The 25,581-nt window shown below is 33.9% G+C and overlaps 1 protein-coding gene across 9 annotated transcripts in view; it reads left to right on the top strand.

Annotated features, from left to right (window-relative positions):
- RPS6KA6 (ribosomal protein S6 kinase A6) overlaps positions 1–25,581 on the top strand; it is a 130,234-nt gene that overhangs the window by 88,278 nt on the left and 16,375 nt on the right. For 6 of the 9 annotated variants that reach the window (XM_032251394.1, XM_032251397.1, XM_032251395.1 and 3 more), the window contains 3 exons: positions 1,475–1,636; positions 6,046–6,122; positions 7,674–7,791. In XM_032251394.1, coding sequence (XP_032107285.1) covers positions 1,475–1,636; positions 6,046–6,122; positions 7,674–7,791 — 357 coding nt within the window. Of the gene's footprint in view, positions 1–1,474; positions 1,637–6,045; positions 6,127–7,673; positions 7,792–24,413; positions 24,480–25,581 lie in introns of those variants that run through there. The other 3 variants (XM_032251396.1, XR_004260815.1, XM_032251398.1) reach the window with 3 other exon arrangements.

The raw sequence follows: 25,581 nt of genomic DNA, 5'->3' as shown, positions 1-25,581 counted from the left end.
TTTACCAACACCCAATACTCTATAAAGTAAAGCATGACAAAAATTTTTGAGAAAAGAATCATAGGCATCTCTTCTTTATTATTTATAAACCTTCACATCAATTAACTAAATTAATAAGACACATATTGAGAATTTCTACATGCCAGGCATTGTAAAAGGTGGTGTAGATTCAAACATGAGTGAGACCTGATTCCCGTCCTTAAAGAGCTTTAGCATAGTAAACTGACTAAAAGTGAGGGTAACTTACATGAAGTAGATAGTACTAGCAGGCAACATATCACTTGGGGGAACTTTAGCATTTTTTCCAGTTATGTATTTTATTTGGTTCTTCTTTATTGTTTCTGTTTTTCTGCTAGACTTCCCTTTTTTTTTTCCTGAGAATTTAATGCATTTAAAGCATGTTCTGTTTTACTTTATTGAGGATCATTATGATAGTCACTTTAAAATCCTTATCTGTTAGTTTTAGTTTGGTTCATCTTGGAATCAGAATTTATTGATTTTCTTAAGACTGTGTTCCATTTTCTTGGTTCTTTGTATATCAAATAATGCTGAATTACATCCTAAGCATTATGATAATCAGTTATAGAGATTTTTGTATTCCATTATTTTTCTCCAATGGTTATTATTGTTTCATTTGTTTTAAGTGGTCAATTTTCTTGGCTGGGCTTGAACTGAAAACTAGTTTTGGGGGCAGCAGCTCTGGTTTTTGTTCCTATTATTTGACTTTATACAAACTGTTTTGATCCTGTTCCACATATTTTGATTCAAGGGTCAGTTCCGGCTCTTTCCTTTATAATATTCCTCTACTCAGCATTCAGTTTTCCAGCATCTCCTATCTAGTCCTCTAAGCCAGAAGGACTGGGTTTTTCCACATGTCTTTACCACCACTGTGTGCCATAGGCACTGCACTTAACCCCAGGCTAAAAGCCACAGATATGGAAACCTCCTTGTATAGTGTCCTGTGTTTCCTCCTTTAACAAAGTATATACTCCTTATCAGAGTATATCTGCTTCTGTTCATTCTCCAGCACCTTCATATAGTTGATTTTTGTATTATATCCAGGTTTTATGTTTGTTTACTGTAAGAAGGCGGGTGTTGAGTAGGGCCTTAGTCCATTATGGACTCAGTCCAAACTTAGTTTAGTTTGTAAGTCAGGAGCTGTTCTTATATGTCATGTGTAATGCTAAGTGATATAAATTATTGCATATCCAAAATTGGATCTGAGAATTGAGCCTAGATATATTGAGATTAGAAAAGGTTAACAAAAAACTGGTGGCTTGAATAGAAACTGGAGCATCTATCTGACAGAGATACTTTCTTATGTATATTTTAGGCTCTTAAGCTTAAGCAAAATTTCATTTTTAAAATTTTGTAATTTGGGAAGTTTCTTTTTCTGGAAATATAATGAAATGTTTTATTTCTCAGATATTTAGTTTACTATATAGATATAATGCTTTTTTCCTTTATATTCAAGGTTGTTCATCGTGATCTTAAACCTAGTAATATTTTATACATGGATGAATCAGCCAGTGCAGATTCAATCAGGATATGTGATTTTGGGTTTGCAAAACAACTTCGAGGAGAAAATGGACTTCTCTTAACTCCATGCTACACTGCAAACTTTGTTGCACCTGAGGTATTCCTTAAAAACTTCAGCATTTGCCTTTCATTCTTTTCCTTTAGTTGAATCTATATGATACCATGTGTATGTTATGGTAGACAGATAAAAGCTATTATCTTGTCCTTTTTCAGTTATAAAGTTATTTAAATCAGTGAATTCTCATAGCCCCTAATATAAATATTCACACTGGTAACTAGCATCTAAAGCCAACCAGAATGTAATAATCAGGCTATTCTATTCTGTTGGGTTATATACTAATTTCAGAATCATACCATTTTAGAGTTGGGAGGTATGGTAAAGATATTTACCATATTATGTATTCTAAGTGAGGAAACTGTGGCTCGAGGTACTTCAATGATTTATTCAAGACCCAGCATTCACTTAATAACAAAGATAGGATAGATTCATCCGGTATGTTAAATTGTACTGAATATTAGGTAATTTATATCAATGAGCATTATAAATAACATATAATGTCAGTGCCATCCTCGATTGTCTTTAGGAACTTATAACTCCCAGAGAAAATAGGCTTACAGGGGTTTTTGTAAGCCATAGGGATTTTTCTTGGAAAATAATATTTAAACCTAAATCATAGGGTTAAATGTCAAGAAAGGTGATGCTCTTAGGGAGAAGAGTCAGGAAAGGGGAGGCTCTGGTACAGATTTCACATTTGGGAAACTGTAACTTTCATTCTAACCATGGGGATGGGAGCTTTGACAGTGGCAATTTCCATAGCAGTGAAAGTGAAATTGGTGAAAAATGAATCAAGAGATGGCATTGACCATGTAAGTTCTTTATGGGCTTTCTTTGTTAAGTCAGTAACTGTTCTTATATGTTATGGATAATGCTAACTGACATGTTATTGCATATTCAACAAAAATCAAAATACCTGAAACTCCTCAGATTTGAAAAACCTATGTCAAATCAAAGGAGAAGCAGAGTAAAATAATTTGAGAAGAATTCCTATCTTCTATATATTTTATGATTTTACTCATATCAAATGTTAGCTTTTTCAGGGAAATATTGCACATCATATATATTGATAATAAATCATTTGTACTTTAATATAAATCAATCTATGTTTTAAAGCAGCTACTATAAAAATAACTTTCCTAATAATGAAAATAGAAATATAGAAAATACTATACTGACATTGAAGAACAGGCAGAACTTCTGTTTTATAGGCTTTATATGATAAGATATTTGCCTAAAAAGAAATTATGTATATATCCAGATAATGTTATTTAATCTGCATTTTAATAAAATTCATAGAATAATATACAAGTTTTTATCTGTTACAAGAAATTGTACTGCCCTAAGATGTATGAGATAATAGCCTGGACATAAAAAAAATACTAGCCTTTTTTAGGATATTGCAGTAGGTGTTTTTTTGGTTTTGTTTTGTTTTGAGAAACAAGTATTTTTATTTTTAAATTATCAAGTGCATTCACAAGACAGAAAAAAGTATCTTGTACAAGAGTGACTCAAGCTGGCTGGGCCCAGCTGTACCTGACACACAACTTACGCATCCAGAGCAATGAAAACTCAGTACCATCAGAACAGACTTTTGGGCTGATGGCTGCAGGCTTCAGCAGTTATCAATGCCACTTCAGTAGTTTTATAGGATAAGAGGACAGAATATTTGAGATAGTGCTCTTCTGTTATGTATAGCATATATAATCATCATAGAGATCATCATAAATATTGTAATAGATTTATGCAGTAGACATAAGAGCAGAGTATAAAATCAGCATTTTAATAGTCAAATTTTTAATATTGACTTAATCTTGTAGACCTAAACTGCTTAGTATTATGGAAACTTCTCACTGGAAAAAAGTTAGAACTGAATATGTCCCACACGAACTTCTCAAAAACAGACATTAAAGTGAAAAATATATAACATGTCTGTGTTTAGGTTAATGGTTAGGTAAACAGTTTTAAATTAATGGTTAGGTAAGCAATCCCAGAAAGTAGAATACAGCCCATTGATGTTTTTTTTCCCCAACAGCTGTACACTGTAGTAAGACACTTTTACTATTGTAATAGTGAAGGTTTTCAGGTGGGCATGTGGAGACCACTTCTCTGTAACTAGTGCTTAAACTGTCTTTGACTAATATTTGTATTTTCAAAATACTTGGAAAGTTTTATTTTTGAGTGATAAAGCCTATTCTAGAAATCAATAATTTATTTGTAAATTGTCATTAATGAACCAGAGAGTACTTTTAGGGAGGTTTGTTTCTAAAATTTCAAAAAGTATTAGTAAAATATAAAAATGCATTCTTTTTTAAACTAGAATTGGAAAGATTCAAGTATTGGTGCAGGCCTTTCAGTAAAAAATGGCATTTTGTGGAGTATACATTCACTATTTCACAGTGCATAAAGAGTTCTTTTTTGCTAAGAACTACACTGATTATTGCAATTTTAGCTTAACAATAAGGAAAGAATATTCTTTTAGTTTTTAAAGTATGCATCAGTTTGATCAACCTCTTAGGATTTATTAGGTAGATGTGCTTTTCTATTATACCTATGCTGCAAAAGTGAATATATCTCTAAAATATTTTATTCTTTGTTAATGGCAATTCCACTCTGTTGTATTTTTCAACTAATATTATAAGCCTATTGAGGTTAAAGAATGTTCCTGAATTAATGGAGCTTACAAAAAAGTTGAGGGATATTGTGTCTGCAGCTTTTTATAAACTAATTTTGAAGTTAACTCTGCTCTGCTCTTTCTCTGGGCTGTCATATGGTTTGCCCCAAATGTTAATTGATTTGAGCAACAGGAATGAGGAGCTCTGTGTATGTTACTTGCTGCTGATTTGGGAAGCCAAATGAGACAGAGAGTTATGGCATTGATTATTTTAATTGTGACTTCTATCTTTGTATTTGATGCAAGTAAAAAGGTGTGAAACACACCCTCTGTACTTTCATTCATTCTACCATTCTGCATTGTTTCTTTTACGATTATATGCTCACTTTTATAAGGGCATTAAGACTAACTCTAGGAAAAAAAAAGTGGACTGTTTCTTCTTTATCTAAAACAGGCTTTTCATGTGTGGCCCTAATTAAGCAATGTGATGACACCTGCGTAAGTGTATCCTCATAACTAGGAAGGTTGTAGGCGTATATGTACCTATAGCCGACTTGCTGATTAACTCTCCCCTGTCCAACTCATTTCTAAGCAATGGCCCTCAACCTTAGCTATACATTGAATCATTTGGGAAGCTTTAAAAAGCTTCATAAGGGAATCAGGGAAAATATGATGATACCTGGAACTGTAAGATGTGATGAGAAAAATAAAGAGATAAGGGAATAAAATCAGTAGAAGAGTATGCCAACTTAATGTTTACAATGATGTGAGTGGTTTAGCTATATGTTGTTATTTGTTAAGTATTTTATAGTTCCCTACTTGTATTATTTCCTTAAAACAATTATGTATTTTGATATGCTCTTTACTCCCTTAGTTTTGTACATATGTGTATTTTTATAAATACACTAAGACTAGGAAAAAAGCACATTTCAAATTTTAAGTTAGTTACATACTCATTATTCATGTTTGGCAGTTGTCAAAGCCAAACACTAATATTTTTAGCCTTTTATAGATGAGAAGTTCATGCTTGTGGTTATGTAATACCCTGCCTTAATGCATTAATAACGTTTCTATTTTATTCCTATGCCTAGGGGCTTTAGCAGTGGGCTTGTTTTTCTGAATTAAAAGAAAATGGCCTCGTTTCATCTCTTTATTTTTCTAACGAACTCTATTAACTTTGTAGCTAAATCTCACATGAATATGTAACAAACATTTTTGATTTGTATTAACACTGACCCCAAAAACCAGCTTCCTAAATTGTTGTGTGAAAAATTAATGAAGCATTCAGCATATATTAAATGTGTACTTGTGGTCTAGAAGTATACTGCTCTTTTCAAGGCATTGGCCTTGTATGGTAAAATATAAATTCATTCCGCTTTTGTGAGATCATATATTATCTTGCCATATCTTATATAGTAAAGAGGCAGTTGTAGATATTAAAAACAGGCTCTATTAATATTTCCTGTTCTACTTATTAGTTTTGTAATGTTGGGTAAGTTACTTAATATTCATTTTAGTTTCCTCATCTTCAAAATTGGAATATTATTTACCTTATAGAATCAGTGACATAATTAAAAGCCTCAGTACTGTGTATGGTATACATTAAAATCTCTGTGCATACTAATCTTAAGTTTAGATTTCTCTATATTTGGTTTCCTAAGAGGAGGAGAGAAAGCTCATTGAGGTGTTAGGGATTATGTCTTTACTACAAGTGCATAAAATGTTTGAAGTTTTTATATTATGAACTTTTATGAGATTATTAGAAGTAAAACAAATTATTTGGGAGAAAATTTGGTTTATATCTAGTAACACCATATAATGAATATTTCTTTCTTAGGTTCTTATGCAACAGGGATATGATGCTGCTTGTGATATTTGGAGTTTAGGAGTCCTTTTTTACACAATGTTGGCTGGGTAAGAAACTTATATATTCAAAAGCATTAGTGTTGTTCTTTGAATTTCATCTGTATATCTTCATCTAGAAATGGAATAGATAAAAATGTCTTTAAGAAAAATGCCATTTACATTTCAAAATATTAATGCTGTTACTTATAAAATTAAAAAAACATAAAGCAAGGTGTATAATGAGGCACAGTTAAGATATAATAATTTTAAAAGGCAGTTGTCAACCAGAACTAAAACTTTTAGAAATAAATTGCATTTCTCTTTTGACCTTGAAACTATTTAATCATAAAATAATTGCATGTTCACCAACAATTTGCCCACTGAACTTGTTGACATTGAGTTGATATTTTAAAAATGTATTTATTATACTTTAAGTTCTGGGGTACATGTGTGGATCCTGAAGGTTTGTTACATAGGTATACATGTGCCAAGGTGGTGGTTTGCTGCATGGCATGTGTATACCCATGTAACATAACTATTTTGGCACTAGAGATTTAGTAAGATTGTGCAAATCTAAATAGTAACAATACTAAACTGCAGAAACACACACAGCTACCGTCCTTTGAAAGGATAAAGAAAAGCTCAAAACAAATGTAAAACAATTGGACTATGTTAATGTTGATACTTTACAAATAATAAAAGTACTATTTTACTCTTAATATTGAGTAGTACTTTTATTTAGAAGTGAACACTTATGGCTGTAGAAATTGTTCTAAGAGAGTTGTGATAGAGAAAATGGCGAAGTTTAGAAAGTAATTATAGTGTACTTAGACATACTATTTTAAAGAGTACATTTAGTATAACTTAAATATGCTTGATATACCAAGAGCTCTGTAAATGTGTGATAAAAATGTTGACTCTAAATTGTTTAATGGCTTGATGATAATTGCATATGTCAGTGTATTTCATATACTTTTAGATATTACAAATTTATGCAAAATATTATAGAGCACAGTAAAGACTGAAGTTAAGGTAGCTAAAGTTTGCATATTAAATGCAATTAATCTGTATGATTGATCTACCTAATAAATGTAATGACTATGGAGTTTTATGTTGATATAAATATTTAACCAAGTTTTCATAAATATTAATAAATATATTGATAACCATTTCCACTGATACTAATGATGAAATGTTAATGAATAAATCAAAACAAGGCAATAAATGCATTATGAATATATGAAATTAACATTTTCTTCATACTAGGTGTATTTGTTTGCTAACCTATACCTAGAATAATAGAAAACATGTATTTTTTAGTGTTATCTAGTTTTAAGACTGAAGCTTTGTATGAAAAGACACCTTTATTTTATTTTACATTGATTAGCTGATCAAAGATGAAAAACTATTGATGTAGGCAAGATTCTCTGTTTTATTAAAGAATTTATTAGGGTTAAATATATGCTTTGAAATATAAAATTTGACATTAACAGCGAAAGCAAATGCAAGATGATAGTCTTACTCGCTGAAGTAAATATTTGCATGTAGTAAATATTTGTATCTCTTTCATTATTGGATATGTTAGCCTGTAGTGTCTATTAAAATCTATTTTATTAATAGCTACACTCCATTTGCTAATGGCCCCAATGATACTCCTGAAGAGATATTGCTGCGTATAGGCAATGGAAAGTTCTCTTTGAGTGGTGGAAACTGGGACAATATTTCAGACGAAGCAAAGGTATAAATTATAATATGTTTTGTTTTGTTGCATTCATATTAAATTGCTAAAATCCTTAAGTTATAGCTTAGTGTTTATTTGCAGAGTATCTAATGGTGTCATATGTAATCTATGAGTGAATTGAACAAGGTACAAAAGATAACTTTTGATTTTGTTATGTTTCTGGGCCACCCTTCTTTCTGATCAATTTATGTATGTGCAGGGAATAGTTCTTGTATTAACCAAAACCAAAAATTTAAATTTGGGGAACAGTATATATTTAAAGCCAATTAAAGTTTATTTCTAGATTTACCATATATGTCCATCTCATTTTCTTTTAGCACATAAATTGACTTGATTATGTAGGCAATTTTTCTAATGCTAACTTATTCTTAGAGAATGAATGTACTATGTATCTGTAGCACCTGGATATTCATTACTGATGGCTTAGAATGGTCTAACAGAAATATGATGCAATGCAAATACATATTTTAAAATTTCTAGTAGCCACATTAAAATGTTTTTAAGTAAAATTAAATTTAATATATGTCGTTTAATCTGATATACCAAAATATTACTTCAACAACTAATCAATATAAAATATTAGATATTCTATATTTTTTCATATTGAGTCTTCAAAATGTAGGGTGTATTTTATACTTATAGCCATGTGAATATGAACTTAATAGCCACATGTGTCTAGTAGCTGCCATATTAGTGATGTTTCAGCATAATTGGCCTTATTTATTTTGGGAAAGAAATAGTTGATCCAGGCTTGAAAACTCATTTCTTACATTTAAGATTTTTAAATTTTAAGTTTTAAAATAAAAACTCAACACTTGTCACCATGTGGCTTATAGATCCCTAAAGTTTTTACGCTACCATTTGAAATAGAACATATTTTATGACAAAAGTAATTGCTTATAGTTAATATATGCTAATTATCTCAAGAGTACTAGCCAATTTGTACCAGTTTGTAGAATACATTGCAAAGTAAGTCCAGCATCCTGATCATTGTCAGAATAACTAAACCAGGTATTTGTCATTAACTTTTAAACATTAGAAAAATAGACAAGGGATTGTGTTGGGATATTAACCTTAGTACGAATATGCTTTGTGGTGTAGTAGAAGGAACATTATGCTAGATGATACAGGAAATGCAAAAATAAATATGACATTTAAGTCTCCCTAAGTGTGAAGAACAAAAATGTACCCAAGTGAATATATGACCAGGCAGAATGTGATAAGTGCTTTAATAAAGTACATACAAAATAGTAATGGGAGCACAGTAGAGGAAAAGTAGAAGAAACAACAGATGCTGGTGAGGCTGTGGAGAAATAGGAATGCTTTTAAACTGTTGAAGGGAATGTAAACTAGTTAAAACATTGTAAAAAATAGTGTGGTGATTCCTCAAGGATCTAGAACCAGAAATACCAAGTCTCCAACTGATTGGGGTACCAGAAAGAGATGGGGAGAATGAACCGAGATGAGGAAAATGAACCGAGTTGGAAAACACACTTCAGGATGTTATCCAGTAGAATTTGTCCATCCTAGCAAGAAACACCAACATTCAAATTTAGGAGATACAGAGAACCCAAGTAATATACTCCACTGGAAGATCAACCACAGCCACATACCATCTGATTCTCTGAGGTTGAAATGAAAGATAAAATGTTAAGGGTACCCAGAGAGACAAGGCCAGGTCACCTACAGAAGAAAACTCATCAGACTAACAGAAGACCTCTCCATGGAAACCCTACAAGCCAAAAGAGCTTGAGCCCTAATATTTAACATTCTTTAAAAAAAAGAATTTCCAACCCAGAATTTCACAAGCAAACAAGAAATAAGCTCTCTTTCAAATGAGTAAAATAATTCATCACCACCAGGCCTTCCTTGCAAGAGCCCCTGAAGGAAGCACTAAATATGGAAAGGAAAAACCAGTACCAGCCACTACAAAAACACATTTAAATACAAAGACCAGTTACACTATGAATCAACCACATAAACAATATGCCAGATAACCAACTAGCATCATAATGACAAGATCAAATTTACACATAACAATATTAAACTTAAATGTAAATAGAATAAATTCCTCAACTAAATGACACAGAATGGGAAGCTGGATAGTCAAGACCCATTGGCCTGCAGGCTTTAAAAGACCCATCTCATCTGCAAAGACACACATAGACTCAAAAGGATGGAGGAAAACAGAAAACAGAAAAAAATCAGGGGTTGCAATCCTCGTTTCTGACAAATACATGTAACAAAACAAAACCCAAAACCAAAAAGATAAAAGGCAAAGAAGGGCATTACAAAATTGATAAGGATTTAATTCAACAAGGAGAGCTAACTATCCTACGTATATATGCACCCAATACAGAAGCATCCAGAGTCATAAAGCAAGTTATTAGAGACCTTCAAAAAGACTTAGACTCCCACACAATAATAGTGGGAGACTTTAATACCCCTGTGATATATTACACAGATTATCAAGGCAGTTAACAGAAATATTTAGGACTTGAACTCAGCCCTGTATCAAGTAGACCTGATAGGTATCTTTGGAACTCTTCTCCAAAAAACAACAGAATATGCATTCTTTTTATTGCCGCTTGGCCTTTACTTTAAAATTGATCACACAGTTGGAAGTAAGCACTCCTCAGGAAGTGCAAAAAAAAAAAAAAAGGAAAGAAAAAAAGACAAGAAAAAGAAAGAAACAAAACCTGAAATCATAACAAACAGTCCTCAGACCACAGCACAATCAAATTAGAACTCAAGATTAAGAAATTCACTCAAAATCACACAACTACATGGAAATTGAACAAACTGCTCTTGAATGACTCCAGGATAAGTGATGAAATTAAGGCAGAAATCAAGAAGTTATTTGAAACTAATGAGAACAAAGAGACAAAGTACTGGAATCTCTGAGACTCAGCTAAAACAGTGTTGAGGGAAATTTATAGTACTAAATGTCCACATCAAAAGGCTGGAAAGAGCTCAAATTAACTACCTAACATCACGACAGAAAGAACTACAGAACCAAGAGCAAACACAAAGCTAGAATACATGAAATAACCAAATCAGAGCAGAACTAAAGGATATAGAGACATGAAACCCTCAATAAAACCAGGGGCTGATTTTTTGAAAATAAATAAACCACTAGCTAGATGGAAGAGAAAATAATCAAATAGACAATAGACACAATCAGAAATGATAATGGGGACATCCCACTTACCCCACAGAAATAACAATCATCAGAGAATACTATAAACACCTCTGTGCACTTAAACTAGAATATCTAGAATAATGGATAAATTCCTGGAGCATACACTGTCCCATGACAACAAGGAAGAAATTTAACCCCTAATAGACCAGTAATGAGTTCTGAAATTGAGGCAGTAATAGCCTACCAACCAAAAACAAGCCCAGGACCAGATAGATTCACAACTGAATTCTACCAGAGGTACAAGGAAGAGCTGGTGCCATTTCTACTGAAACTATTCCATAAAATTGAAAAGGAGAGACTCCTCCCTATCTCATTTTATGGGGCTAGATTCATCCTGATACCAAAACCTGGGAGAGATATAATAACAACAAATAACTTCAGTTCAGTATCCCTGGTGAACATAAACAAAAGCATCCCTCAGTAAAAACTGGTAAACTCAATTCACCAGTACATCAAAAAGCTTATCGACCACAATCAAGTTGGTTTCATCCCCATGTGCAAATCAATAAATGTGATTCATCACATAAACAGAAATAAAGACAAAAAACACATGATAATAGATGCAGAAAAGGTATTTGATAAAATTCAACATCCCTTCATGTTAAAAACTCTCAATAAGCTGGATACTGAAGGAGCATGCCACAAAATAATAAGAGAATACTATTAGAAACCTACAGCCAATATCATGCTGAATGGAAAAAAGCTGGAAGCATTCCACTTGAAAATAAACACAAGACAAAGATGCTCTCTCTCACCACTCTTATTCAGCATATTATTGGAAGTTCTGGCCAGAGTGGTCAGGGAAGAGAAAAAAATAAATGGTACTAAATAGGAAGAGAAAAAGTCAAATTTTCTTTCTTTGCAGATGACTTGATCCTATATGTAGAAAACCCCATAATCTCAGCCCAAAAGCTTCTTAAGCTGATAAACAACTTTAGCAAATCTCAGGATACAAAATCAATTTGCAAAAATCACTAGCATTTCTATATTCCAACAACGGGCATGCAGAGGAACTAATCATAAGTGAACTCCCATTTACAATTGTTACAAAAAGAATAAAATACCTAGGAATACAGCTAACAAGGGAAGTGAAGGAACACTTCAAGGAGAGCTACAACCCACTGCACAAGGAAGTTAGAGAGGACACAAACAAATGGAAAAACATTCCATGCTCATTGATAGGAAGAATCAATATTGTGAAAACGGCCATACTGACCAAAGCAATTTATAGATTCGAGGGTATTCTCATTAAACTACCATTGACATTCTTCACAGAATTGGAAGAACCTATTTAAAAAATTTATATGGAACCAAAAAAGAGCCCAAATATCTAAGACAGTCCTAAGCAAAAAGAACAAAACTGGAGGCATCATACTACTCGACTTCAAACTGTACTACAAAGGTACAGTAACCAAAACACCATGGTACTTGTACAAAAATGGACCTATAGACCAATGGAACAGAATAGAGAACTCAGAAATAAGACTGCATATCTACAACTATCTGATCTTTGACAAACCTAACAAAAACAAGCAATAGGGAAAGGATTCCCTGTTTAATAAATGGTGCTGGGGAACTGGCTAACCATATGCAGAAAATTGAAACTGGACCCCTTCCTTACACCTTATACAAAAATTAACTCTAGATTGATTAAATACTTAAATGTTAAACCCAAAACTATAAACACCCTATAAGAATGTCTAGGCAATACCATTTATGACATAGAAATGGGCAAAGATTTCATGACAGAAACACCAAAAACAATTACAATAAAAGCAAAATAATAACAAAGGGGATATAATTAAACTAAAGCGCTTCTGTACAACAAAAGAAACTATCATCAGAGTGAACAGAGAGACTACAGAATGGGAGAAAATTTTTTCAATCCATCTGACAAATGTTTAGTATTTACAATCTATAAGGAACTTAAATTTACCAGAAAAAAAAAATTAAAAGTGGGCAAATGACAAGAACAGACACTTCCCAAAAGAAGATATTTATGTAGCCAGAAATATAGGGAAAAAAAGCTCAACATCACTGATTATTAGAGAAATGCAAATCAAAACCACAATGAGATACCATCTCACACCAGTTAGAATGGCGATTATTAAAAAGTCAAGAAACAACAATTGCTGGCAAGGCTGTGCAGAAATAGGAACACTTTTATATTGTTGGTTGGAATGTAAATTATTTCAGCCATTGTGGAAGACAGTGCTGTGATTCCTCAAAGACCTAGAACCAGAAATACCATTTGACCCAGCAATCCCATTACTGGGTATATACCTAAGGGAATATAAATAATTCTCTTGTAAAGGTACATACATGCATATGTTCATTGCAGCAGTATTCATAAAAGCAAAGTCATGGAATCATTCCACATGCCCATCAATGATGGACTGGATAAAGAAAATGCGGTACATAAATACCATGGAATAATATTCAGCCATAAAAAGGATGTTCTTTGCAGGGACATGGATGTAGCTGGAAGCCATTATTTTCAGCAAACTAACGCACAAACACAAAGCCAGACACCATGTGTTCCTACTTAACAGGGAGCTGAACAATAAGAACACATGGAAACATGTTGGGGAACAACATACACTGGGACCTGTTGAGGGTATCAGGGAGGGAGAGCCTCAGAATAAATAGCTAATGCATGCTGGGCTTAAAACCTAGGTGATGGGTTAATCTGTGCAGCAAACCACCATGGCAGACGTTTACCTATGTAATAAAACTCCACATCATGCACATGTACCCCAGAACTTAAAATTTGAAGAAAAACAAAAATAGATCAACAGAACAGAAATAAAATCAAGAAATGGAACAACTTTAAAAAATTCAAGTCCAGGATAGATTAAATTAATAATTTTTGGTAATAATGGTTTTCTTCCAATTAGGTCATCTAACTAAATGTCAAACTGATTATATGTAAGTGATCATTTTTGTCATAGCTCAGTATATTTCTTTTTTAACTGACTAGCACTAACATCTATATCAAAAAAATGAAAAATTATTCATATGAAAGTGACAAATTTTTATAAAATGTGAGTACATTTTTCTCTTAGTTACTAAGAAAATTCAGTGAATATTATTTAATACTTAATATAATGGCACTTTCTCTTTCAATTCTCATTCATCTTCTGCTTTTCACTCTGTGAAGGAGAGCTTGTTACATAGTATTGAGGGATGTTAAAAATAAATATATTATTTACTATTTTTTTTTTTGAGATGATGTTTCACTCTTATTGCCCAGGCTGGAATGCAATGGTCTGATCTCAGCTCACTGCGACCTCCATCTTCCAGGTTGGAGCCATTCTCCTGTCTCAACCTCCCAAGTAGCTCAGATACAGGGATGCACGAATATGTCTGGCCAATTTTTTTTGTATTTAACAAAGACGGGGTTTCACGGTGTTAGTCAGGCTGGTTGCAGACTCCTGACCTCAGGTGATCCACCAGCCTCAGCCTCCCAAAGTGTTGGGATTACAGGTGTGTGCCACTGCACCCAGCCATACTATTAAAACTAATTTAGGTTCCATTAAAGAAAGTAGCAAAATGTTGATACTTTTGCTATGAAGTCATTTGGTGACTTCAACATATTTTTAGTAATATACTTCAACTAATCAACATTCTGTTAACAATATCTTAGGAAACAGTGATTATAAAATTTTATTTTGTATTTTTGATAGGGCCATATTTACTACATTTTTATTTTGAGCTACACATCAGAAGAATCCACTTTGCTTTTGTTAATCCGTCTTTGTTCCCAAATATAAATTGATCATCTTGTAAGTTAATGTACCTGTAGAATATTTTTAAATATACCTTAGTCATATGTAACTTAGCTGAATTTTACTCCAAGAATAATTATATTCCTTTTGCTTTAACAAAATTAACCTTGTATCACAGTTTGCCTGGGACAGTCCTGGTTTATGCCTTTTGCTCTTAAGTGTCCCTAATTGTATGACAAATTTATGACCATCCTAGCATTAACTGAACTTAAGTTCATTTGGTGGATATATAATAAAATTTAACGTTTTATACTTCATCATAAAAAACTAGTTTTTTGGGGGGGAACAGGGATTTTTATGTTTTCCAAGGATGCTGATTTAAGTCTAGAAACATGGAGTACTTGCTGTGTCTGTGTGATAGTTATTACTTTAAAAAGAAAGTAATAATTATATTAAGTTCAGGCATCATATTTGATTTTAATGGGGGAAGAATGAGAACTGATATAGTTTAGCACTTTAGACCATGACTCAGGAGTCAGACTGCCGAGATAATTAGCCTGGCTCTGTTCCTTATGAGTCATGTAAGCTATGTGATCTTGGGAATTTTGATTAAGCCCTTTGTACCTCGGTTTCCACTTCTGTAAAGTGAAGATAGTATAGTACATACCTCAGTGTTGTTAGAAAGATTAAACAGCTTATGTGTAAATATAAACGTGTCTATGTATAAAAATAGACTGTATATGTGATACATAGTAAGTGTTCAGCAAGTGTTAAGTGATATTAAAAGGTATAAAAGCACTTGGACAGACAATCAAATGTTACTTTTTCTACTTCTCATTAGCAATAGAGAGCCCTAGGAGTAAAATTAAGAGATAGCAGTATGTGTTAATATTTGAATAGACCCATCTCATAAAATTCTTCTTCATTCTCTCACTTCTATCACTAACTATACTTTTCAAGAATCCCTCAGAATCCCAGGCAAATAAGTAGAAAAGGTCAGATAAGGTTTAATGATGAGAAGAGAGGATTTTTTTGAGGACCCCCTATAATTCACTCTCTATTTTTAATTATTATACATTAAGCTCTGGGATACCTGTGCAGAACATGCAGGCTTGTTACATAGCTATACACGTGCCATGGTGGTTTGCTGCACCCATCAAACTGTCATCTACATTAGATATTTCCCCTAATACTATCCCTCCCCTAGCACCCCAACCCCCAAAAGACACTGATATGTGATGTTCCCTTCCCTGTGTCCATGTGTTCTCATTGTTCAACTCCCACTTATGAGTGAGAGAGAACATGCAGAGTTTGGTTTTCTGAGTTTGCTGAGAATGATGGTTTCTAGCTTCATCCATGTCCCTGCAAAGGACATGAACTCATCCTTTTTTATGGCTACATAGTATTCCATAGTGTATATGTGTGACTTTTTCTTTATTCAGTCTATCATTGATGGGCATTTCGGTTGGTTCCAAGGCTTTGCTATTGTGAACAGTGCTGCAATAAACATACGTGTCCATTTGTCTTTGTAGTAGAATTATTTATGATCCTTTGGGTATATACTCAGTAATAGGGTTGCTGGGTCAAATGGTATTTCTGGCTCTACATACTTGAGGAATTGCCACACTGTCTTCCACAATGGTTGAACTAATTTACACCCTCCAACAGTGTAAAAGTGTTCCTGTTTCTCCACATCCTCTTCAGCATCTGTTGTTTCCTGACATTTTAATGATCGCCACTCTAACTGGCAGGAAATGGTTTCTCATTGTCGTTTCCATTTGCATTTCTCTAGTGACCGTTTGCATTTCTCTAAACTTTTTAAAATATATTTGTTGGCTGCATAAATGTCTTCTTTTGAGAAGTATCTGTTCATCTCCTTCACCCACTTTTTGATGGGATTGTTCTTTTTTATTGTAAATTTGTTAAAGTTCCTTGTAGTTTCTCAATATTAGCCCTTTGACAGATAGATAAATTGGAAAAATTTTCTCCCATTCTGCAGATTACTGGTTCACTCTGATGTTAGTTTCTTTTGCTGTGCAGAAGCACTTTAGTTTAATTAGATTCCATTCATCAATTGTGTCTTTTGTTCCCATTGCTTTTGGTGTTTTAGTCATGGAGTCTTTGCCTATGCCTACGTCATGAATGGTATTGCCTAGGTTTTCTTCTAGGGTTTTCATGGTTTTAGGTCTTACATTTAAGTCTTTCATCCATCTTGAGTTAATTTTTGTACAAAGTGTGAGGAAGGGATCCAGTTTCAGTTTGCTGCATATGGCTAGCCAGTTTTCCCAACACCATTTATTAAATGGGGAATTATTTCCCCATTGCTTGTTTTTGTCAGGTTTGTCAAAAATCAGGTAGTTGTAGATGTGTGGCATTGTTTCTGAGGCCTCTGTTCCATTCCATTGGTCTATATCTCTTTTTTGGTGCCAGTACCATGCTGTTTTGGTTACTGTAGCCTTGTAGTATAGTTTGAAGTCTGGTAGCATGGTGCCTCCAGTTTTGTTCTTTTTGCTTAGGATTGTCTTGGCTATATGTGCTATTTTTGGTTCCATGTGAAATTTAGTTTTTTTTTTTTCTAATTCTGGGAATTGAGTAAATGATAGATTGATGGGGATAGCATGGAATCTGTAAATTGCTTTGGGCAATATGGCCATTTTCACAATACTGATTTTTCTTATGCATGAGCATGGATTGCTTTTCCATTTGTTTGTCTATCCTGTCTTATTTCCTTGAGCAGTGGTTTGTAGTTCTCCTTGGAAAGGTCCTTCACGTCCCTTGCAAGTTTTATTTCTGGGTATTTTATTATTTTTGTAGCAATTGTGAATGAGAGTTTACTCATTATTTGGCTCTCTGTCTGTTATTGGTGTACAGGAATGTTTGTGATTTTTGCACATTGACTATGTATCCTGAGACTTTGATGAAATTGCTTATCAGCTTAAGGAGTTTTTAGGCTGAGACGATGGGGTTTTCTAAATGTAAAATTATGTCATATGTGAACAGAGACAATTTGTCTTCCTCTCTTTCTGTTTGAATATCCTTTATTTATTTATTTATTTTTTCTCTTGCTTAGTTGCCCTGGACAGAATTTCCAATACTGTGTTGAATAGGAGTGGTGAGAAAAGAAATCTTTGTCCTGTGCTGGTATTCAAAGGGAATGCTTCCAGCTTTTTCCCATTCAGTAGGATATTTGCTATGGGTTTGTCATAATTAGCTCTTACTATTTTGAGATATCTTCTATCAATACCTGGTTTATTGAGACTTTTTAGTGTGAAGTGGTGTTGAATTTTATCGAAGGCCTTTTCTGTATCTATTGAGATAATCATATGGCTTTTGTCATTGGTTCTGTTTATGTGATGGATTACATTTATTGATTTGTGTATGTTAAACCAATCTTGCATCCCAGGGATGAAGCTGACTTAATTCTGGTGAATAAGCTTTTTGATGTGCTGCTGAATTTGGTTTGCCAGTATTTTATTGAGGATTTTCGCATTGATATTCATCAGGGATATTGAACTGAGATATCCTTTTTTTCTTGTGTCTCTGCCAGGTTTTGGTATCAGGATGATGCTGGCCTCCTAAAATGAGTTAGGGAGGAGTCCCACTTTTTCTTTTTTGGGAATACTTTCAGAGGTAATGGCACCAGCTCCTCTTTGTACTTCCAGTAGAATTTGGCTGTGAATTCATCTTGTCCTGGACTTTTTTTGGTTGGTAGGCTATTAAATACTGCTTCAATTTCAGAATGTTTTATTGGTCTATTCAGGGATTCAACTTCTTTCTGGTTTAGTCTTGGGAGAGTATGTTTTCAGGAATTTATCCATTTCTTCTAGATATTCTAGTTTATTTGCAAGAGGTGCTTATAGTATTCTCTGGTGGTAGTTTGTATTTCTGTGAAATCAGTGGTGATCTTCCCTTTATTGTTTTTATTGTCTCTATTTGATTCTTCTCTATTTTTTCTCTTTAATAGTCTGGCTAGCGGTCTATCTATTTTGTTAATATTTTCAAAATTACAGCTCCTGGGTTATTGATTTCTTTGAAGGGCTTTTTGTGTCTGTCTCCTTCATTTCTGCGCTTATCTTAGTTATTTCTTGTCTTCTAGCTTTTGAATTTGTTTGCTCTTGCTTCTCTAGTTCTTTTAATTGTGACGTTAGGGTGTCAATTTTAGATGTTTCCTGCTTTCTCCTGTGAGCATTTAGTGCCGTAAATTTTTTTCTAACCCTGCTTTAGCTGTGTCCCATACATTCTGATACATTGTGTCGTTGTTCTCATTAGTTTCAAAGAACTTATTTATTTCTGCCTTCATTTCATTACTTACCCATTAGTCATTCAGTAGCAGATTGTTCAGTTTTCATGTAGTTGTGCTGTTTGGAGTGAGTTTCTTAATCCTGAGTTCTAATTTGATTGCACTGTGGTCTGAGAGACTGTTATGATTTCTGTTCTTTTGCATTTGCTGAGGAGTGTCTTACTACCAATTATGTGGTCAATTTTAAAATAAGTGCAACGTGGTGCTGAGAAGAATGTATATTCTGTAGATTTTGGGGTTTAGAGTTCTGTAGATTTCTATTAGGTCCGCTTGGTCCACAGCTGAGGTCAAGTCCTGAATATCTTTGTTAGTTTTCTGTCTCATTGATCTAATATTGACAGTTGAGTGATAAAGTCTCCCACTATTATTGTGTGGGAGTCTAAGTCTCTTTATAAGTTTCTAAGGATTTCCTTTATGAATCTGGGTGCTCCTGTATTGGGTGCACATATATTTAGGATAGTTAGCTCTTCTTGTTGTATTGATCCCTTTACCATTATGTAATGTTCTTCTTTGTCTTTTTTTATCTTTGTTGGTTGAAAGTCTGTTTTATCAGAGACTAAGATTGCAAACTCCTGCGATTTTTTTAAGTTTGTTTTTCTTTTGCTTTATAAACATTCTCTCATTCCTTTATTTTGAAGCTATGTGTGTCTTTGCATATGAGATGGGTCTCCTGAATACAACACTGATGGATCTTGACTATCCAATTTGCCAGTCTGTGTCTTCTAATTGGAGCATTTAGCCCATTTACATTTAAGGTTAATAGAGTGATGTGTGAATTTGATGCTGTCATTTTGATGCTAACTGGTTATTTTGCCCATTAGTTGATGCAGTTTTTTCATACTGTTGATGGTCTTTACACTTTGATATCTATTTGTTGTGGTTGATACCAGTTTTTCCTTTTCATATTTAGTACTTCTTTCAGGCGCTGTCATCATGCAAGCTGGGTGGTGACAAAATCTCTCAGGATTTTCTTGTCTGTAAAGGATTTTATTTCTTCTATGCTTACGAAACTCAGTTTGGCTGGATATGAAATTCTAAGTTGAAAATTCTTTTTTTTTTTTTTTTTTTTTTTTAAAGGATGTTGAATATTGGCCTTCACTGTGTTCTGGCTTGTAGGATTTCTGCACAGAGATCTGCTGTTAGTGTGATGAGCTTCTTTTGTGGGTATCCTGACCTTTCTTTCTAGCTGCCCTTATCATTTTTTTCTTTCATTTCAACCTTGGTGAATCTGACAATTATGTGTCTTGGGGTTGCCCTTCTTAAGGAGTATCTTTGTGGTGGTCTCTGTACTTCCTGAATTTGAATGTTAGTCTGTCTTCCTAGTTTAGGGAAGTTCTCCTCCATAATATCCTGAATAACTTTTTCCAGCTTGGTTCCATTCTCCCTGTCACTTTCAGGTACACCAATCAAACATAAGTTTGGTCTTTTCACATAGTCCCATATTTCTTGAAGGCTTTGTTCATTCCTTTTAATTCTTTTTGCTCTAATCTTGTATTCATGCTTTATTTTATTAAGTTGATCTTCAGTGTGTGATATCCTTTCTTCCAACTGATCAATTCAGCTACTGATACTTGTATGTGCGTCACAAAGTTCTTGTACTGTGTTTTTCAGCTCCATCAGGTTATTTCTGTTCTTAACTAGTTATTCTAGTTACCAATTCTTCTAATCTTTTTTCAATGTTCTTAGCTTCCTTGCATGGGGTTAGAACATGCTCCTCTAACTCAGAGGAGTTTGCTATTACCCATCTTCTGAAGCCTACTTCTGTCAATTTGTCAAACTCATTCTCCATCCAGTTTTGTTGCCTTGTTGATGAGGAGTTGTGATCCTTTGTAGGAGTAGAGGCATTCTGGTTTTTTGAATGTTCGGCCTTTTTGCACTGGTTTTTCCTCATCTTCATGGATTTAACTACTTTTGGTCTTTGATGTTGGTGACCTTTGGATGGGGTTTTTGTGTGGCTGTCCTTTTTGTTGATGTTGTTGCTATTTCTTTCTGTTTGTTAGTGTTTCTTGTAACAGGCCCCTCTGCTGCAGTTTTCTGGGGGTCCACTCCAGACCCTGTTTGCCTGGGTATCACCAGCGGAGGCTGAAGAACAGCAAATATTGCTACCTGTTTCTTCCTCTGGAAGCTTCGTCCTAGTGGGGCACCTACCAGATGCCAGCCAGAGTTTTCCTCTATGAGGTGCCTGTCAAACCCTGCTGGGAAGTGTCTCCCAGTCAGTAGGCATGGGGGTCAGGAACCCACTTGAGGAGGCAGTCTGTCCCTTAGTAGAGCTCAAGTGCTGTGCTGGGAGATCCACTGCAGTCTTCAGAGTTGGCAGGCAGGTACGTTTAAGTCTGCTGAAGCTGCACTCACAGCTGTCCCATTAGTCAGGTATTCTGTCCCAGGGAGATGGGAGTTTTATCTATAAGTCCTTTACCGGGGCTGCTGCCTTTCTTTCAGAGATGCCCTGCCCAGAGAGGAGGAATCTAGAGAGGCAGTCTGGCTATAGCAGCTTTGCAGAGCTGCAGTGGGCCCCGCCCAGTTCAGACTTCCCAGTGGCTTTGTTTACACTGTCGTGGGAAAACAGCCTGTGCAACCCTCAGTAATGGTGGGTGACCAAGCTCCACCAAGCTCGAGTGTCCCAGGTCGACTTCAGACTGCAGTCCTTGCAGTGAGAATTTCAAGCCAGTGGATTTCAGCTTGCTGTGCTCCATGCCGGAGGGCTCTGCTGAGCTAGACCACCAGACCACTTGTCCCTTTGGCTTCACCCCTCTTTCCAGGGGAGTGAATGGTTCTGTCATGCTGGTGTTCCAGGCACCACTAGGGTATGAAGGAAAACTCCTGCAGCTAGTTCAGTGTCTGCTCAAAAATAGCTTCACAGTTTTGTGTTTCAAACCTAGGAACCTGGTGGTTTAGGCACCTGAGGGGATCTCCTGGTCTGAGGGTTGCAAGGACTGTGGGAAAAGTGTAATATCTGGGCCAGAATGCACCATTTCTCATGGCTCAGTCCCTCACAGCCTCACTTGGCTAGCAGAGTGAGTTCCTGGACCCCTTGTGCTTCCCAGGTGAGGTGACTCCCCAGCCCTCCACGGGCTGAACCCACCGTGTAACCAGTCCCAAGAAGCTGAGCCTGGTACCTCAGTTAGAAATGCAGAAATCACCAGCCTTCTGCTTTTATCTCTCTGGGAGCTGCAGACTGGAGCTGTTGCTATTTGGTTATCTTAGCAGCCCTCAGGAACTTAGTCTTATATGCTAGGCCATTGAGTATTTTAAGCAACTATAGTGGGGTATAATTTATACAAAATGAAAAACCAGATAGTGAACATATCCATTACCACAATACATTTCCTCATGCTGTTTTGTAATTCCCTCTCTCCTGACCTATATCTTCAATTTATAACCTTCCACCCCCCTCATTCTCTGGCACACACAAATGTGCTGTCTGACACTACATGTTTATATATTTTTTGAAATGTTTATAAATTAGATTATAAGTCTACAGTCTTTTGATCTCTTTTATATATAATTATTTTGAAATTGATATATGTTGAAGTATAGCAATAGTTAATTCCTTTTCATTGCTGAATGGTATTTCTTGATATGGATGCATCATTTTTTATCTGTTCACCTATTGACGGACATATGTGTTGTTTTGTGTTGTTACCAATAAAGCTGCTATGAATATCTATGTGCCACTGTTTTTATGTGTGTATATCTTTTTTTTTTGTATAAATACTTAGGAGCAGAATGATTGAGTCATATGTTTAATGTTTTAAGAAACCACCCAGTTGTTTTTCAAATTACCTGAACTATTTTACATTTTTACCAGTAGCATATGAAAATTTTAGTTCTTCCACATTCTTGGCAACACTGGATTTTTTTTTTTTAATCAGCTATTTTAAAAGGCATGTATTACTATTTGAAAGTAGTTTTAATTTGCATTTCCCTAGTGACTACAGATGTTCAGCATTTTTTATGTGTTTATTTGCCATCCATTTATCTTTTTCCTTTGCTTTTTTTTACTGGGTTTTTTAGTGTTCCTAAAATATTTTAAATGCAAGTTTTCTGTCAGATCTATGCTTTGCACTTACTTTCTTTTAATGGATTGTCTCTTAATTCTCTTAAATGTCTTTCAAAGAACAGTCCTTTATAATTTTATAAAGATTATTCTTTTTCTTTCATGTATCATGTTTTTGATATTAGAGCTAACAAATTTTTACCTTACCCAAGATTTCAAATACAGAGGTTTCACAACTTATGATGGTTTGACTGATTTTTTTTTTATTTATGATGGAGCAAAACCAGTATGCATTCAATAGAAACTTTACTTTGGACTTTGAATTTTTATTATTTCCTGGGCTAGCAATGTGCATTAAAATACTCTTTGTCAATGCTGGGTTGTTGCAGCCACCCACAGCTCCCAGTCAACTATGTGATCATGATGGTAAACAACCAATAGTCTGCATTTTTCAAGGCATAATCCCTTAATAAATCAGAGCATCTGTATTTTCCCCTGTGTTTTCTTTAGAAGCTGTATCATTTTTGGTTTTATCTTTAGGTCAGTAATCTATTTTGATTTAACATATGTATATAGTACAATGTATGGTCAAAGTTTATTTTTTACATGTGAATATCCAGTTGTTCAGTACTACTTTTTGAAAATCACATCATTTTTTTAGCCAAATTGCATTTGTGTCTTTATCAACTGTCCAAATACAGATGGTTCTATTTCTATACTTTTTATTATGTTTCACTTATCTACTTGTCTATCTTTACACTGTTACCATACTATTTTCATTACTATTGCTTTATAATTAAATTTTGAAATCAGGTACCAAGAGTGTTTCAACTTTTTTCTTTTTCAGAGTCTTTTGAGTTTTTTGTTGTTGTTGCTTTGCTATTCTGAGTCCTTTGCATTACCATATTAATTTTAGAATCAGCTTTTCAATTTCCATCAGAAAAAAAAAAGGTCTGCTAGGATTTTGAATGAGATAGTGATGAAGCTATAGATCAATTTGGGAGGAATTGACATTTTAACAGCATTGGCATTTCTTATCCATGAACACAGTATCTCTCTCCAATTAGTTATTTGCTTTCTCTCAACAATGTTTTATATATTTAAATATATAGGTCTCAAACATCTTTTATCACATATTTTTCCCAATTATTTCATTTTTATCAATGGCATTAAAATTTTATTTTTTATTTTTTGTTGCTAGTATGCAGAAATATGATTTTTATTATATTGATCTTATATGCTACAACCTTCTAAACTCACTTATGAGTTCTAGTAGCTTTTTTCTAGATTCCATAAGTTTTTCTGCATGGATAATAATATCATTTGTTATAAGGACGTTTTTAGTGCTTGATTTCTAATGTGGATTTTTTTTTTTTTAATTTCAATGGCTAGAACTTCCAGTATAGTGTTGTATAAGTGGAGAGAATGGACATTCTTGTTTTGTTCCTGATTTTGAATGTAAGCATTTATTTTTCACCATTAAGGATGATATTAGCTGTACGTTTTACATGGATGCTTTTAATTAGGTGAAGGAAGTTCCATTTTGTTTCTGGTTTGGTGAAAATTTGTATTGGACATGAATGTTGGATTTTGTCAAAGGTTTTTCCTATGCCTTCTGTGATAATCACATGATTTTTTTGTTGTTGTTAATACATCTGAATTACTTTGATTTTTTAAATGCTAAGCCAACCTTGCATTCTCATGGTAAGTACCATTTGATCATAATAGAATATATATATATATATATAAATTTCATTTGCCAAAATTTTCTTTACAGTTATTTTATCTGTGTTTATGAGGGATGTGGATGTACTATTTTCTTGTAAATATCTTTGTCCGATTTTGATATCAGTGTAATACTGGTCTTAAATGAATTGGAAAACATTCCCTCCTCTTCACATTTCTAGAAAAGTTATTTAGAATTAGAATTTCTTATTCTTAAATGTTTATTGGAATTAATCAGTGAAGCCATCTGGACCTAGTTTCCTTTGTTGGAAATATTTAACTATAAATTCAGTTTCCTAAATAGGTATCTTCTTGAGTAAAAAATGGCATTTTTTATTTCAAGGGATTTGTCCATTATCAAACACATTGGCATAAAGTTTTTTTTAATAATATTTTCTTACTAACTGCTAAATGTCTGCAATTAACCACTGTAATCTATACTGATGTCTACTTTCTCATTTCAGCTATCATTATGGATTTGTGTATTTCTCCTTGCAGTTATAATGGCTTTTGCTTCATATATTTTGAGGCTCTGTTTTTACATGAATAAATGTTTATAATTTTTTTCTCTTGATTACTTGTCCCCTCTATGTTATGAAATAACCTTCTTTATGCCTTGTAATATTTGACATTATTTTTGAAAGATATGTTCACCAATGTAAAATTCTTGGTGGAAAATTTTTTCAGTGTGTTAATTATATTGCTCCACAGTATTCCAATTTGATTTTTTTTTTTTTCTGACAGGAAATCTGTTGTTATCCTTATCGTTGTTTCACATGTAACATGTTCTTTTTTTCTGTGGCTGCTTTTAATGTTTTCTGTGTGTTGGGGTGAT

This window comes from Sapajus apella, unplaced genomic scaffold, assembly GCF_009761245.1.
Source record: "Sapajus apella isolate SASKATOON/1434 unplaced genomic scaffold, GSC_monkey_1.0 scaffold75, whole genome shotgun sequence".
Classification (NCBI taxonomy): Eukaryota; Metazoa; Chordata; class Mammalia; order Primates; family Cebidae; genus Sapajus; species Sapajus apella.
Note: the sequence above shows the minus strand (reverse complement) of the source record. Positions and strands in the feature narration are given on the sequence as shown.